Source organism: Salvelinus namaycush, chromosome 21 (assembly GCF_016432855.1).
Source record: "Salvelinus namaycush isolate Seneca chromosome 21, SaNama_1.0, whole genome shotgun sequence".
NCBI classification, from domain to species: Eukaryota; Metazoa; Chordata; class Actinopteri; order Salmoniformes; family Salmonidae; genus Salvelinus; species Salvelinus namaycush.
The window spans coordinates 33,959,760-33,977,288 of NC_052327.1; the positions used below are offsets into that span (position 1 = coordinate 33,959,760).

General features: G+C 50.4%; 1 protein-coding gene across 1 annotated transcript in view; it reads right to left on the reverse strand.

The window, feature by feature from the left end:
- Positions 1-17,529, reverse strand: part of spon1b (spondin 1b) — a 127,171-nt gene that overhangs the window by 90,458 nt on the left and 19,184 nt on the right. The window contains exon 3 of the mRNA XM_039017608.1: positions 17,109-17,242. Coding sequence (XP_038873536.1) covers positions 17,109-17,242 — 134 coding nt within the window. The remainder of the gene's footprint in view (positions 1-17,108; positions 17,243-17,529) is intronic.

Sequence of the window (17,529 nt, forward strand, 5' to 3'; positions counted from 1 at the left end):
GGATAGGGTGGCTATAGAGAGCAGGAGAAGGATATAGAGAGCAGGAGAGGGTGGCTATAGAGAGCAGGAGATGGTGGCTATAGAGCTTAGAGACTGATGTGTGGCTATAGAGCAGGAGAGGGTGGTTAGAAGCAGGAGAGGTGGCTTAGAGAGCAGTAGAGATGGCTATAGAGAGCAGAGAGGGTGGCTATAGAGAGCAGGAGAGGTTGGCTATAGAGAGCAGGATAGGTTGGCTATAGAGAGCAGGATATGGGTGGCTATAGCAGCAGGATAGGTTGGATATGAGAGCAGGAGAGGTGATATAGAGAGCAGAAAGGGTGGCTATAGAGAGGGGAGGGTGGCTATAGAGAGCAGGAGAGGGTGGCTATAGAGAGCAGGAGAGGGTGGCTATAGAGAGCATGAGAGGGTGGCTATAGAGAGCAGGAGAGGTTGGCTATAGAGAGCAGGAGAGGGTGGCTCAACAGAGCATGAGAGGGTGGCTATAGAGAGCAGGAGAGGGTGATTATAGAGAGCAGGAGAGGGTGGCTATAGAGAGCAGGAGATGATGGCTATAGAGAGCATGAGAGGTGTTCTTATAGAGAGCAGGAGAGGGTGGCTATAGAGAGCAGGAGAGGGTGGCTATAGAGAGCAGGAGAGGGTGATTATAGAGAGCATGAGAGGGTGGCTATAGAGAGCAGTAGAGGGTGGCTATAGAGAGCAGGAGAGGGTGGCTATAGAGAGCAGTAGAGCGTGGCTATAGAGAGCAGTAGAGTGTGGCTATAGAGAGCATGAGAGGTTGGCTATAGAGAGCAGTAGAGAGTGGCTATAGAGAGCAGTAGAGGGTGGCTATAGAGAGCAGGAGAGGGTGGCTATAGAGAGCAGTAGAGAGTGGCTATAGAGAGCAGTAGAGAGTGGCTATAGAGAGCAGGAGAGGGTGGCTATAGAGAGCAGGAGAGGGTGGTTTTGAGAGCAGGAGAGGATGGCTATAGAGAGCAGGAGAGGGTTGCTATAGAGAGCAGGATAGGATGGCTATAGAGAGCAGGAGAGGGTGGCTATAGAGAGCAGGAGAGGATGGCTATAGAGAGCAGGAGAGGATGGCTATAGAGAGCAGGAGAGGGTGGCTATAGAGAGCAGGAGAGGGTGGCTATAGAGAGGTGAGAGGGTTGCTATAGAGAGCAGGAGAGGATGGCTATAGAGAGCAGGAGATGATGGCTATAGAGAGCAGGAGAGGGTGGTTTTGAGAGCAGGAGAGGATGGCTATAGAGAGCAGGAGCTCCATTTAGACCTTCCTCATCTCAATGAGTCACTGCGTCTGTTTTGTTTGTGTACTCTGAGATGCTCTCTCCAGTTCTGCTGTTCAGGTCAAACCTCCAAGAGCTCTTTGTGCAGTGCCCTGTGACATAACAGCCTTTGACACTTTAGTATACAAGATAAAGTATCACTAATGACAAGACTCTGTAGAGTAGGAGGAGGCGCATCGTTGTGGGATCTCTGTTGTGATATCCTTTATGAGATTCAGTGGGAGAATGATTGGACCTCTCCTAGCAGTAATTGGAGTTTTATTTGATGTTCGGTGGACAGAGTTGGCAGCCTGTTTATTGGCCTTTGTCTGGCAGGCAGCCCAACGCTCCGGTACGAGGTAGAGAGCTCTATCTCTACTTTGTCTGGCAGGCAGCCCACCGCTCCGGTACGAGGTAGAGAGCTCTATCTCTACTTTGTCTGGCAGGCAGCCCACCGCTCCGGTACGAGTAATAGAGCTCTATCTCTACTTTGTCTGGCAGGCAGCCCAACGCTCCGGTACGAGGTAGAGAGCTCTATCTCTACTTTGTCTGGCAGGCAGCCCAACGTCCGGTACGAGGTAGAGAGCTCTATCTCTACTTTGTCTGGCAGGCAGCCCAACCGCTCCGGTACGAGGTAGAGAGCTCTATCTCTACTTTGTCTGGCAGCAGCCCAACGCTCCGGTACGAGTAGAGAGCTCTATCTCTACTTTGGGCAGGCAGCCCACCGCTCCGTACGAGTAGAGAGCTCTATCTCTACTTTGTCTGGCAGGCAGCCCAACGCTCCGGTACGAGGTAGAGGCTCTATCTCTACTGTCTGGCAGGCAGCCCAACGCTCCGGTACGAGGTAGAGAGCTCTATCTCTACTTTGTCTGGCAGGCAGCCCACCGCTCCGGTACGAGGTAGAGAGCTCTATCTCTACTTTGTCTGGCAGCAGCCCAACGCTCCGGTACGAGGTAGAGAGCTCTATCTCTACTTTGTCTGGCAGGCAGCCCACCGCTCCGGTACGAGGTAGAGAGCTCTATCTCTACTTTGTCTGGCAGGCAGCCCAACGCTCCGGTACGAGGTAGAGAGCTCTATCTCTACTTTGTCTGGCAGGCAGCCCAACGCTCCGGTACGAGGTAGAGAGCTCTATCTCTACTTTGTCTGGCAGGCAGCCCACCGCTCCGGTACGAGGTAGAGAGCTCTATCTCTACTTTGTCTGGCAGGCAGCCCAACGCTCCGGTACGAGGTAGAGAGCTCTATCTCTACTTTGTCTGGCAGGCAGCCCAACCTCCGGTACGAGGTAGAGAGCTCTATCTCTACTTTGTCTGGCAGGCAGCCAACACTCCGGTACGAGTAGAGAGCTCTATCTCTACTTTGTCTGGCAGGCAGCCCAACGCTCCGGTACGAGATAGAGAGCTCTATCTCTACTTTGTCTGGCAGGCAGCCCACCGCTCCGGTACGAGGTAGAGAGCTCTATCTCTACTTTGTCTGGCAGGCAGCCCACCGCTCCGGTACGAGGTAGAGCTCTATCTCTACTTTGTCTGGCAGGCAGCCCACCGCTCCGGTACGAGGTAGAGAGCTCTATCTCTACTTTGTCTGGCAGGCAGCCCAACGCTCCGGTACGAGGTAGAGAGCTCTATCTCTACTTTGTCTGGCAGGCAGCCCACCGCTCCGGTACGAGGTAGAGAGCTCTATCTCTACTTTGTCTGGCAGGCAGCCCAACGCTCCGGTACGGGGTAGAGAGCTCTATCTCTACTTTGACGGCAGGCAGCCCACCCCTCCGGTACGAGGTAGAGAGCTCTATCTCTACTTTGTCTGGCAGGCAGCCCAACGCTCCGGTACGGAGTAGAGAGCTCTATCTCTACTTTGACAGGCAGGCAGCCCAACGCTCCGGTACGAGGTAAGAGCTCTATCTCTACTTTGTCTGGCAGGCAGCCCAACGCTCCGGTACGAGGTAGAGCTCTATCTCTACTTTGTCTGGCAGGCAGCCCACGCTCCGGTACGAGATGAGAGCTCTATCTCTACTTTGTCTGGCAGGCAGCCCACCGCTCCGGTACGAGGTAGAGAGCTCTATCTCTACTTTGTCTGGCGGCAGCCCACCGCTCCGGTACGAGGTAGAGGAGCTCTATCTCTACTTTGTCTGGCAGGCAGCCCACCGCTCCTACGAGGTAGAGAGCTCTATCTCTACTTTCTGGCAGGCAGCCCACCGATCCGTTACGAGGTAGAGAGCTCTATCTCTACTTTTGTCTGGCAGGCGCCCACCGCTCCGGTACGAGGTAGAGAGCTCTATCTCTACTTTGTCTGGCAGGCAGCCCACCGCTCCGGTACGAGGTAGAGAGCTCTATCTCTACTTTGTCTGGCAGGCAGCCCACCGCTCCGGTACGAGGTAGAGAGCTCTATCTCTACCTTGTCTGGCAGGCAGCCCAACGCTCCGGTACGAGGTAGAGAGCTCTATCTCTACTTTGACAGGCAGGCAGCCCACCGCTCCGGTACGAGGTAGAGAGCTCTATCTCTACTTTGTCTGGCAGGGAGCCCACCGCTCCGGTACGAGGTAGAGAGCTCTATCTCTACTTTGTCTGGCAGGCAGCCCACCGATCCGTTACGAGGTAGAGAGCTCTATCTCTACTTTGTCTGGCGGCAGCCCACCGCTCCGGTACGAGGTAGAGAGCTCTATCTCTACTTTGTCTGGCAGGCAGCCCAACGCTCCGGTACGAGGTTAGAGCTCTATCTCTACTTTGTCTGGCAGCAGCCCACCGCTCCGGTACGAGGTAGAGAGCTCTATCTCTACTTTGTCTGGCAGGCAGCCCACCGCTCCGGTACGAGGTAGAGAGCTCTATCTCTACTTTGTCTGGCAGGCAGCCCAACGCTCCGGTACGAGGTAGAGAGTTCTATCTCTACTTTGACAGGCAGGCAGCCCAACGCTCCTTACGAGGTAGAGAGCTCTATCTCTACTTTGTCTGCAGGCAGCCCACTGCTCCGGTACGAGGTAGAGGCTCTATCTCTACCTTTCTGGCAGGCGCCCACCGCTCCGGTACGAGGTAGAGAGCTCTATCTCTACTTTGACAGGCAGGCAGCCCAACGCTCCGGAACGAGGTAGAGAGCTCTATCTCTACTTTGACAGGCAGGCAGCCCAACGCTCCGGTACGAGGTAGAGAGCTCTATCTCTACTTTGTCTGGCAGGCAGCCCACCGCTCCGGTACGAGGTAGAGCTCTATCTCTACTTTGTCTGGCAGGCAGCCCAACGCTCCGGTACGAGATAGAGAGCTCTATCTCTACTTTGTCTGGCAGGCAGCCCACCGCTCCGGTACGAGGTAGAGAGCTCTATCTCTACTTTGTCTGGCAGCAGCCCACGCTCCGGTACGAGGTAGAGAGCCTCTATCTCTACTTTGTCGGCAGGCAGCCCAACGCTCCGGTACGAGGTAGAGAGCTCTATCTCTACTTTGTCTGGCAGGCAGCCCACCGTCCGGTACGAGGTAGAGAGCTCTATCTCTACTTTGTCTGGCAGGCAGCCCAACGCTCCGGTACGAGGTAGAGAGCTCTATCTCTACTTTGACAGGCAGGCAGCCCAACGCTCCGGTACGAGGTAAGAGCTCTATCTCTACTTTGTCTGGCAGGCAGCCCAACGCTCCGGTACGAGGTAGAGAGCTCTATCTCTACTTTGTCTGGCAGGCAGCCCACGCTCCGGTACGAGGTAGAGAGCTCTATCTCTACTTTGTCTGGCAGGCAGCCCACCGATCCGTTACGAGGTAGAGAGCTCTATCTCTACTTTGTCTGGCAGGCAGCCCACCGCTCCGGTACGAGGTAGAGAGCTCTATCTCTACTTTGTCTGGCAGGCAGCCCACCGCTCCGGTACGAGGTAGAGAGCTCTATCTCTACTTTGTCTGGCAGGCAGCCCACCCGCTCCGGTACGAGGTAGAGAGCTCTATCTCTACCTTGTCTGGCAGGCAGCCCAACGCTCCGGTACGAGGTAGAGAGCTCATCTCTACTTTGACAGGCAGCGCCCCACGCTCCGGTACGAGGTAGAGAGCTCTATCTCTACTTTGTCTGGCAGGCAGCCCACCGCCCGGTACGAGGTAGAGAGCTCTATCTCTACTACTTTGTCTGGCAGGCACCCACCGATCCGTTACGAGGTAGAGAGCTCTATCTCTACTTTGTCTGCAGCAGCCCCCGCTCCGGTACGAGGTAGAGAGCTCTATCTCTACTTTGTCTGGCAGGCAGCCCAACGCTCCGGTACGAGGTATAGAGCTCTATCTCTACTTTGTCTGGCAGGCAGCCCACCGCTCCGGTACGAGGTAGAGAGCTCTATCTCTACTTTGTCTGGCAGGCAGCCCAACGCTCCGGTACGAGGAGAGAGCTCTATCTCTACTTTGTCTGGCAGGCAGCCTAACGCTCCGGTACGAGGTAGAGAGTTCTATCTCTACTTTGACAGGCAGGCAGCCCAACGCTCCGGTACGAGGTAGAGAGCTCTATCTCTACTTTGTCTGGCAGGCAGCCCACTGCTCCGGTACGAGGTAGAGAGCTCTATCTCTACCTTGTCTGGCAGGCAGCCCACCGCTCCGGTACGAGGTAGAGAGCTCTATCTCTACTTTGTCTGGCAGGAAGCCCAACGCTCCGGTACGAGGTAGAGAGCTCTATCTCTACTTTGACAGGCAGGCAGCCCAACGCTCCGGAACGAGGTAGAGAGCTCTATCTCTACTTTGACAGGCAGGCAGCCCAACGCTCCGGTACGAGGTAGAGAGCTCTATCTCTACTTTGTCTGGCAGGCAGCCCACGCTCCGGTACGAGGTAGAGCTCTATCTCTACTTTGTCTGGCAGGCAGCCCAACGCTCCGGTACGAGATAGAGAGCTCTATCTCTACTTTGTCTGGCAGGCAGCCCACCGCTCCGGCGAGGTAGAGAGCTCTATCTCTACTTTGTCTGGCAGGCAGCCCAACCTCCGGTACGAGGTAGAGAGCTCATCTCTACTTTGTCTGCAGGCAGCCCAACGCTCCGTACGAGGTAGAGAGCTCTATCTCTACTTTGTCTGGCAGGCAGCCCACCGCTCCGGTACGAGGTAGAGAGCTCTATCTCTACTTTGTCTGGCAGGCAGCCCAACGCTCCGGTACGAGGTAGAGAGCTCTATCCTACTTTGACAGGCAGCAGCCCAACGCTCCGGTACGAGGTAGAGAGCTCTATCTCTACTTTGTCTGGCAGGCACCCAACGCTCCGGTACGAGGTAGAGAGTTCTATCTCTACTTTGACGGCAGCAGCCCAACGCTCCGGTACGAGGTAGAGAGCTCTATCTCTACTTTGTCTGGCAGGCAGCCCAACGCTCCGGTACGAGGTAGAGAGTTCTATCTCTACTTTGACAGGCAGGCAGCCCAACGCTCCGGTACGAGGTAGAGAGCTCTATCTCTACTTTGACAGGCAGGCAGCCCAACGCTCCGGTACGAGGTAGAGAGCTCTATCTCTACTTTGTCTGGCAGGCAGCCCAACGCTCCGGTACGAGGTAGAGAGCTCTATCTCTACTTTGTCTGGCAGGCAGCCCAACGCTCCGGTACGAGGTAGAGAGCTCTATCTCTACTTTGTCTGGCAGGCAGCCCCCGCTCCGGTACGAGGTAGAGAGCTCTATCTCTACCTTGTCTGGCAGGCAGCCCACCGCTCCGGTACGAGGTAGAGAGCTCTATCTCTACTTTGTCTGGCAGGAAGCCCAACGCTCCGGTACAGGTAGAGAGCTCTATCTCTACTTTGTCTGGCAGGCAGCCCACCGCTCCGGTACAGGTAGAGAGCTCTATCTCTACTTTGTCTGGCAGGCAGCCCACCGCTCCGGTACGAGGTAGAGAGCTCTATCTCTACTTTGTCTGGCAGGCAGCCCACCGATCCGTTACGAGGTAGAGAGCTCTATCTCTACTTTGTCTGGCAGGCAGCCCAACGCTCCGGTACGAGGTATAGAGCTCTATCTCTACTTTGTCTGGGCGCAGCCCACCGCTCCGGTACGAGGTAGAGAGCTCTATCTCTACTTTGTCTGGCAGGCAGCCCACCGCTCCGGTACGAGGTAGAGAGCTCTATCTCTGCTTTGTCTGGCAGGCAGTCCAACGCTCCGGTACGAGGTAGAGAGCTCTATCTCTGCTTTGTCTGGCAGGCAGCCCAACGCTCCGGTACGAGGTAGAGACTCTATCTCATCTTGTCTGGCAGCCAGCCCAACGCTCCGGTACGAGGTAGAGAGCTCTATCTCTACTTGTCTGGCAGGCAGCCCACCGCTCCGGTACGAGGTAGAGACGCTATCTCTACTTTGTCTGTCAGGCAGCCCAACGCTCCGGTACGAGGTAGAGAGCTCTATCTCTACTTTGTCTCAGGCAGGCCCAACGCTCCGGTACGAGGTAGAGAGCTCTATCTCTACTTTGTCTGGCAGGCAGCCCACCGCTCCGGTAGAGGTAGAGAGCTCTATCTCTACTTTGTCTGGCAGGCAGCCCAACGCTCCGGTACGAGGTAGAGAGCTCTATCTCTACTTTGTCTGGCAGGCAGCCCAACGCTCCGGTACAGGTAGAGAGCTCATCTCTACTTTGTCTGGCAGGCAGCCCAACGCTCCGGTACGAGGTAGAGAGCTCTATCTCTACTTTGTCTGGCAGGCAGCCCACCGCTCCGGTACGAGGTAGAGAGCTCTATCTCTACTTTGTCTGGCAGGCAGCCCACCGATCCGGTACGAGTAGAGAGCTCTATCTCTACTTTGTCTGGCAGCAGCCCCGCTCCGGTACGAGGTAGAGAGCTCTATCTCTACTTTGTCTGGCAGGCAGCCCACCGCTCCGGTACGAGGGTAGAGAGCTCTATCTCTACTTTGTCTGGCAGCCAGCCCAACGCTCCGGTACGAGGTAGAGAGCTCTATCTCTACTTTGTCTGGCAGGCAGCCCACCGCTCCGGTACGGAGTAGAGAGCTCTATCTCTACTTTGTCTGGCAGGCAGCCCACCGCTCCGGTACGAGGTAGAGAGCTCTATCTCTACTTTGTCTGGCAGGCAGCCCACCGCTCCGGTACGAGGTAGAGAGCTCTATCTCTACTTTGTCTGGCAGGCAGCCCACCGCTCCGGTACGAGGTAGAGAGCTCTATCTCTACTTTGTCTGGCAGGCAGCCCACCGATCCGGTACGAGGTAGAGAGCTCTATCTCTACTTTGTCTGGCAGGCAGCCCACCGCTCCGGTACGAGGTAGAGAGCTCTATCTCTACTTTGTCTGGCAGGCAGCCCACCGCTCCGGTACGAGGTAGAGAGCTCTATCTTAACTTTGTCTGGCAGGCAGCCCACCGCTCCGGTACGAGGTAGAGAGCTCTATCTCTACTTTGTCTGGCAGGCAGCCCAACGCTCCGGTACGAGGTAGAGAGCTCTATCTCTACTTTGTCTGGCAGGCAGCCCAACGCTCCGGTACGAGGTAGAGAGCTCTATCTCTACTTTGTCTGGCAAAGACAAAGTCAAAATAATACGGTGAGATTTGCATAGCAGATGTTTCTCAGCGCAACATTTATTAGAATAATACTTGGACCGCAGTAAACTATCTGTCGTATGAGACAGGAAGATAAATGAAAAGTATCTATCGTGGATATTTCTTCAAAGACTTAGGCAAAGAGGAGTGAGTTACAGCCAGCACTAAGTCAGTGTAGGAGTGAGTTACATCCAGCACTAAGTCAGTGTAGGAGTGAGTTACATCCAGCACTAAGTCAGTGTAGGAGTGAGTTACATCCAGCACTAAGTCAGTGTAGGAGTGAGTTACATCCAGCACTAAGTCAGTGTAGGAGTGAGTTACATCCAGCACTAAGTCAGTGTAGGAGTGAGTTACATCCAGCACTAAGTCAGTGTAGGAGTGAGTTACATCCAGCACTAAGTCAGTGTAGGAGTGAGTTACATCCAGCACTAAGTCAGTGTAGGAGTGAGTTACATCCAGCACTAAGTCAGTGTAGGAGTGAGTTACAACCAGCACTAAGTCAGTGTAGGAGTGAGTTACATCCAGCACTAAGTCAGTGTAGGAGTGAGTTACATCACACTAAGTCAGTGTAGGAGTGAGTTACATCCACACTAAGTCAGTGTAGGAGTGAGTTACATCCAGCACTAAGTCAGTGTAGGAGTGAGTTACATCCAGCACTAAGTCAGTGTAGGAGTGAGTTACATCCAGCACTAAGTCATGTAGGAGGGAGTTACATCCAGCACTAATTCGTGTAGGAGTGAGTTACATCCAGCACTAAGTCAGTGTAGGAGTGTGTTACATCCACACTAAGTCAGTGTAGGATGAGTTACATCCAGCACTAAGTCAGTGTAGGAGTGAGTTACATCCAGCACTAAGTCAGTGTAGGAGTGTGTTACATCCAGCACTAAGTCAGTGTAGGAGTGTGTTACATCCAGCACTAAGTCAGTGTAGGAGTGAGTTACATCCAGCACTAAGTCAGTGTAGGAGTGAGTTACATCCAGCACTAAGTCAGTGTAGGAGTGAGTTACATCCAGCACTAAGTCAGTGTAGAGTGAGTTACATCCAGCACTAAGTCAGTGTAGGAGTGAGTTACATCCAGCACTAAGTCAGTGTAGGAGTGTGTTACATCCAGCACTAAGTCAGTGTAGGAGTGAGTTACATCCAGCACTAAGTCAGTGTAGGAGTGTGTTACATCCAGCACTAAGTCAGTGTAGGAGTGAGTTACATCCAGCACTAAGTCAGTGTAGGAGTGAGTTACAGCCAGCACTAAGTCAGTGTAGGAGTGAGTTACATCCAGCACTAAGTCAGTGTAGGAGTGTGTTACATCCAGCACTAAGTCAGTGTAGGAGTGAGTTACATCCAGCACTAAGTCAGTGAACGGCAGCACTATTTTCTGTGTAAATCCAGGCCAGAGGAACGAGAGACAGGATGTGTTAGGGAAAAGGATCTCTTAAATATCTATAGTGCCTTCGGAAAGTATTCAGGCCCCTTGACTTTTTCCACATGTTGCTACGTTACAGAATTATTCAAAAATGTATTAAATCTAAAAAAAAATCCAATCTACACACAATAACCCATAATGACAAAGTGAAAACAGGTTTTTGGACATTTTTGCAAACGTATTAAAATAAAAAACAGAAATACCTTATTTAGATAAGTATTCAGACCCTTTGATATGAGACTCAAAATTGAGATCAGGTGCATCCTGTTTCCATTGATCATCCTTGAGAAGTTTCTACAACTTGATTGGAGTCACCTGTGGTAAATTCAATTGTTTGGACATGATTTGGAAAGGCAACCACCTGTCTATATAAGGTCCCACAGCTGACAGTGTATATCAGAGCAAAAAATATTCCATTAGGTCAAAGGAATTGCCCGTAGAGTTCCGTGACAGGATTCTGTCTATTGGGAAGGGTACCAAAACATTTCTGCAGCATTGAAGAAGTTTGGAACCACCAAGACTCTTCCTAGAGCTGTCCGCCCGGCCAAACTGAGCAATCGGGGGAGAAGGGCCTTGGTCAGGGAGGTGACCAAGAACCTGATGGTCACTCTGACAGACGTCTAGAGTTCCTCTGTGGAGATGAGAGAACCTTCCAGAAGGACAACCATCTCTGCAGCACTCCACCAATCAGGCCTTTCTGGTAGAGTGGCCAGACAGAAACCGCTCCTCAGTAAAAGGCACGTGACAGCCCGCTTGGAGTTTGTCAAAAGTCACCTAAAGACTCTCAGATCATGAGAAACAAGATTCTCTGGTCTGATGAAACCAAGACTAAACTCTTTGGCCTAAATGCCAAGCGTCACATCTGGAGGACACCTGGCACCATCCCTACGGTGAAGCATGGGGTGGCAGCGTCATGCTGTAGGGATATTTTTCAGCGGCAGGGACTGGGAGACTAGTCAGAATCGAGGGAAAGAGGAACGGAGCAAAGTACGGTGAGAGATCCTTGATGAAAACCTGCTCCAGAGGGCTCAGGACCTCAGACTGGGGCGAAGGTTCACCTTCCAATAGGACAACCACCCTAAGCACACAGCCAAGACAACACAGGAGTGACCTCAAGGACAGTCTCTGAATGTCCTTGAGTGGCCCAGCCAGAGTCCAAACTTTAACCCGATCTAACAGCTCTGGAGACCTGAAAATAGCTGTACAGCAACGCTCCCCATCCAACCTGACAGAGTTTGAGAGGATCTGCAGAGAAGAATGGGTGAAACTCCCCAAATACAGGTGTGCCAAGCTTGTAGTGTCATACCCAAGAAGACTCGAGGCTGTAATCGTTGCCAAAGGTGCTTCAACAAAGTACTGAGTAAAGGGTCTGAATACTTATGTAAATGTTATATTTCTGTTTTTTATTCTTAATAAATGAGCAAAAATTCCTAAAAAACTGTTTTTACTTTGTCATTATGGGGTATTGTGTGTAGATTGATGAGGGAAAAAACTAGTCAAAGTCAAGGGGTCTGAAAATTTCCGAAGGCTCTGTATATAGCAGAGCTTAAAGGTAGACTCAGCGATATGAAGTAGATGCAGAAAGTGAACAGTATAGTGGGTCAATTTCCGCAAAAACTAAGAGCATTAAAGTGCAAGGCTCAACTTCTCTGCAGTTTTGGTGCCCTGGTTACAAAGTTGTAACAGAGTGAAGCTAACCCATTCACATGCGTCGACACTGTGCGTGACTGTGTGAGAGCGAAGTCATCTCACTCATCTCACTGCATCTCAATATCTAAGGTGCTGCTCGTGGCAACGTCATTTCGCTGAGTCTACCTTTAATTGTTCAATATTCATGGCCAAATTTAATCTAACCTCCATTTCACAATTCTTAACATAAGAAATGGCTTTCAGGTGACCAAGCAATATGCCATTGTAATAGTTATTTAACACCCAATTTCAACCCATTTTGAGAATTATTAGGGCCAGGCTGCCTCTTCTCCGTTTCTGCTAATCATGCAGCTTTGTACAGGCACTGGCGCACATTCACAGTATGTTATGTGTGTCGACCACACATTGTACATGGATTTTGTCACAACAACGAACAATTGTTAGTGTCTATCTGTGTGTGTTAATGTTTGTCAATGTTGTTTCATTCCAACACTTCTGGAAGTACTACAATTCCTGTCAAAGAGCAGCTTTTGGAATGAATTTGGCTCACGCTTCATGACTGACACGGAATTACCGAGGCACATCAGGGCTCCTTTGGGACGAGTTGAACCCACACGTCGTTCTAACATAGCAAGACTACTCAACTTGATCGGTGACTATCAGTGTTTCTGGCCAGGAGTAAGAAACACAATGTTATTTACAATCCTGCCACTTTTTGTGTCGTGAGACTTTATATAAAAGGTTATAAATTCTCCAAAACTTTTACACCAAGCTTATCATCATGAAAACTTTACTCCCAATGTTATCACGTAAGACTAATTCAGTACTATAACCATGGAGGGAGGGGCGTTGATCTGGGACATTATAACGCTATTGTCTGTAGTCACACCTGCTTCTTCAGACCACTAATCAGCATGACCGTGCTCTCTAGCTACCCATAGGTAGTCAACTGCAAAGACATGGTGCCTAGAACAGCCACATAGCTTGCCTAACAACCAAATAGATTTGAATGTTGAATAAACCAGGCCATTTTTCTTTACTTTGAAGTGAAAAATCTCAATTTCAGTTTTGAGAGTTTTTTCTTCTTGGTCCAGTTTGTGAATCAAACAAAATTACCACATGTGAACACCAAATGTTTTTTCAATTTCAGCTTATTTTAGAAGAAATAGTGAATAGTGCAAGGGTGCTAATACATTTAATCGCACCTGTATGAATAATGAGAAATGGTATTCCGAAACAGATCTTTGTTAGCATTAACAGTTACAGTAACAGTGGTTATGACAGTGCAGCATCCTTTGATAAACAGACATAAAAAAGTAATAATACAAATCACAAAATTATATTACTCCTGTGTGAGCGAGGGCTTCATTACTCCTGTATGAACTAGGGCTTTATTACTCCTGTATGAACTAGGGCTGTATTACTCCTGTATGAACTAGGACTTTATTACTCCTCTATGAACTAGGGCTTTATTACTCCTCTATGAACCAGGGCTTCATTACTCCTGTATGAACTAGGGCTTTATTACTCCTCTATGAACTAGGGCTTTATTACTCCTCTATGAACTAGGGTTTTATTACTCCTCTATGAACTAGGGCTTTATTACTCCTGTATGAACTAGGGCTTTATTACTCCTGTGTGAATTAGGGCTTTATTACTCCTCTATGAACTAGAGCTGTATTACTCCTCTATGAACTAGGGCTTTATTACTCCTCTATGAACTAGGGCTTTACTACTCCTGTATGAACTAGGGCTTTACTACTCCTGTATGAACTAGGGCTTTACTACTCCTGTATGAACTAGGGCTTTACTACTCCTGTATGAACTAGGGCTTTACTACTCCTGTATGAACTAGGGCTTTACTACTCCTGTATGAACTAGGGCTTTACTACTCCTGTATGAACTAGGGCTTTACTACTCCTGTATGAACTAGGGCTTTATTACTCCTGTATGAACTAGGGCTTTATTACTCCTGTATGAACTAGGGCTTTATTACTCCTGTATGAACTAGGGCTTTATTACTCCTGTATGAACTAGGGCTTTATTACTCCTGTATGAACTAGGGCTTTATTACTCCTGTATGAACTAGGGCTTTATTACTCCTGTATTGTCAAGCCCTGGCCTTAGTTATCTTTGTTTTCTTTATTATTTTAGTTAGGTCAGGGTGTGACATGGGGGAAGTATGTGTTTTGTATTGTCTAGGTTTTTTTGTATGTTTATGGGGCAGTGTTTAGTCTAGGTGTATGTATGTCTATGGTTGCCTAGATTGGTTCTCAATTAGAGACAGCTGTCTATCGTTGTCTCTGATTGGGAGCCATATTTAGGCAACCATAGTCATTAGGTAGTTTGTGGGTGATTGTCTATGTCTATGTTGCATGTTAGCACTTAGTTTGTATAGCTTCACGTTCGTCGGTTTATTGTTTTGATTAGTTTGTATAGTGTTCGTTTCATTTTCGTCTTCGTCTGATAATAAAGAAGATGTATTCATTTCACGCTGCGCCTTGGTCCTCTTCTCTTCCACGTTACGACGATCGTGACAGAATCACCCACCAAAACCGGACCAAGCAGCGTGATACAAGGCAGCAGCAGCGATCGCAGGCATATTGGAATTGGGAGGAAATATTAGACGGCGGAGGACCCTGGGCACAGTCAGGGGAATATCGCCGCCCCAAGGCAGAACTGGAGGCAGCGAAAGCAGAGAGGCGGCGTTTTGAGGAGCTAGCTCGGCAGCAGAATGAGGATCTGGGTTACACTACTTGGGAGGAAATAGACAGGTGGTCGGTCGACCCAGGGAGAGTGCCGGAGCCCGCCTGGGATTCGATGGAGCAATGTGCGGAGGGATACCGGCGAATGGAGGCAGCACGGCGACACGGTAGGAAGCCCGAGAGACAGCCCAAAAAATGTCTTGGTGTGGGGCACTTGGAACAGTCGGCGAAGTTGAGGGGTGAGTCTGAGATGGTCGAGGAGTTATTGGACAGATTGGAGGAGAGTGAACGAAGGGGAGATTATGAGACATTCGAGGAGTTGTTGACGAAATTGGAGGAGAGTGAAGAGAGAGAGCTGTTGGTTTGGCAGAGTATGCATGGCATTCGCCCTGAGGAGCGTGTTAGCTGTCTGATGCCACCTGTGTCAGTTCCTCGTACTCAGCCTGAAACTTGTGTTAAAGTTCCAGAAGATTTGATGCCGGCTATACACACCAGGTCTCCAGTACACCTTCACAACCCGGTGTGTCCTGTTCCTGCTTCTTGCACTCATCCTGAGGTGCGTGTTCTCGGCCCAGTACCACCAGTGCCAACACCACGCACCAAGCTTCCTGTGCATCTCCAGAGTCCAGTACGCCCTGTTCCTCCTCCCCGCACTAGCCCTGAGGTGCGTGTCCTCGGCCCAGTACCACCAGTGCCAACACCACGCACCAAGCTTCCTGTGCGTGTCCAGAGCCCTGTATGCACTGTTCCTTCTCCCCGCACTCGCCCTGAGGTGCGTGCTCTCAGCCCGGTACCACCAGTTCCGGCACCACGCACCAGGCCTATAGTGCGCCTTGAGAGTCCAGTGTGCCCTGTTCCTGCTCCCCGCACTCGCCTAGTGGTGCGTGTCTCCAGTCCGGTACCACCAGTTCCGGCACCACGCACCAGGCCTACTGTGCGCCTCAGCAGGTCAGAGTCGGCCATCTGCCCAGCGCCGCCTGCGCTGCCCGTCTGCCCAGCACCGCCTGAGCTGCCCGTCTGCCCAGCGCCATCTGAGCTGCCCGCCTGCCCAGCGCCATCTGAGCTGCCTGCCTGCCCAGCGCCATCTGAGCTGCCTGCCTGCCCAGCGCCATCTGAGCTGCCCTCCAGTCATGAGCTGCCCTCCAGTCATGAGCTGCCCTCCAGTCATGAGCTGCCCTCCAGTCATGAGCTGCCCTCCAGTCATGAGCTGCCCTCCAGTCATGAGCTGCCCTCCAGTCATGAGCTGCCCTCCAGTCATGAGCTGCCCTCCAGTCTGGAGCTGCCCCTCAGTCCGGAGCTGCCCCTCAGTCCAGAGCTGCCCCTCAGTCCGGAGCTGCCCCTCCGTCCAGTGGCGCCCTCTAGGATGGTCTTCAGTCCGGGACTCACTGTAAGGGTCCTCGCTCCAGAGGCGCCACCAAAGCGGGTATTGACTATGATGGAGGGGGGGGGGGGGGGGGCTGTATGAACTAGGGCTTTATTACTCCTGTATGAACTAGGGCTTTATTACTCCTGTATGAACTAGGGCTTTATTACTCCTGTATGAACTAGGGCTTTATTACTCCTGTATGAACTAGGGCTTTACTACTCCTGTATGAACTAGGGCTGTATTACTCCTGTATGAACTAGGGCTTTATTACTCCTCTATGAACTAGGGCTTTACTACTCCTGTATGAACTAGGGCTTTATTACTCCTGTATGAACTAGGACTTTATTACTCCTGTATGAACTAGGGCTTTATTACTCCTGTATGAACTAGGGCTGTATTACTCCTGTATGAACTAGGGCTTTATTACTCCTCTGTGAACTAGGGCTTTATTACTCCTGTGTGAACTAGGACTTTATTACTCCTGTATGAACTAGGGCTGTATTACTCCTGTATGAACTAGGGCTTTATTACTCCTGTATGACCTAGGGCTTTATTACTCCTGTATGAACTAGGGCTTTATTACTCCTCTATGAACTAGGGCTTTATTACTCCTGTATGAGCGAGGGCTTTATTACTCCTGTATGAGCGAGGGCTTTATTACTCCTGTATGAACTAGGGCTTTATTACTCCTGTATGAACTAGGGCTTTATTACTCATCTATGAACTAGGGCTTTATTACTCCTCTATGAACTAGGGCTTTACTACTCCTGTATGAACTAGGGCTTTACTACTCCTGTATGAACTAGGGCTTTATTACTCCTGTATGAACTAGGGCTTTATTACTCCTGTGTGAACTAGGGCTTTATTACTCCTGTATGAACTAGGGCTTTATTACTCCTGTATGAACTAGGGCTTTATTACTCCTGTATGAACTAGGGCTGTATTACTCTTGTATGAACTAGGGCTTTACTACTCCTGTATGAACTAGGGCTTTACTACTCCTGTATGAACTAGGGCTTTATTAGTCCTGTGTGAATTAGGGCTTTATTACTCCTGTGTGAATTAGGGCTGTATTACTCCTGTATGAATTAGGGCTTTATTACTCCTGTGTGAATTAGGGCTTTATTACTCCTGTATGAAGTAGGGCTTTATAACTCCTGTATGAGTGGACAAACATACTCCTCAGCACCCCCCCCCCCCCCAACCCAAAACATATTTCCGTAGCTCTAGTAGTGGTAGTAGTAGCAGTAGTGTAGTAGCAGTATTAAAGGTACCCACTTGAGGATGACACAGCCGCTGCCAGAAGGGGGTGCTGTCCAGAACACTTGTATCCTGGTCCTCCTGCGGGGGGTGCTCTCCGTCACAGCCGGGGGACAGTTGGTCATGAACTGGGTATCTTCCTCATCTATGATCTAGGAACACAGGAAACCAGTCAGTCACAACTACACAATTTCTCACCAACCTCACTTTTTGGCAAAAACAATTCAGTTTTTTGCAAAACAAAAAAGTTATAGCTGCAAGAAATTAATTGAGTCAATTAACTTTTTGTTATTTTTATAGTTAAAAAATCCTTTTGAGAAATTACTAACTTTCAACCGTGGTGCTTGCCAAAAAAGTTTCAACTTTTAATTATCACAACTCTGGCCTGAGACTTATGTTTCATTTTCCTTGTTGATCAATATGTTCTGCTATGCATGTT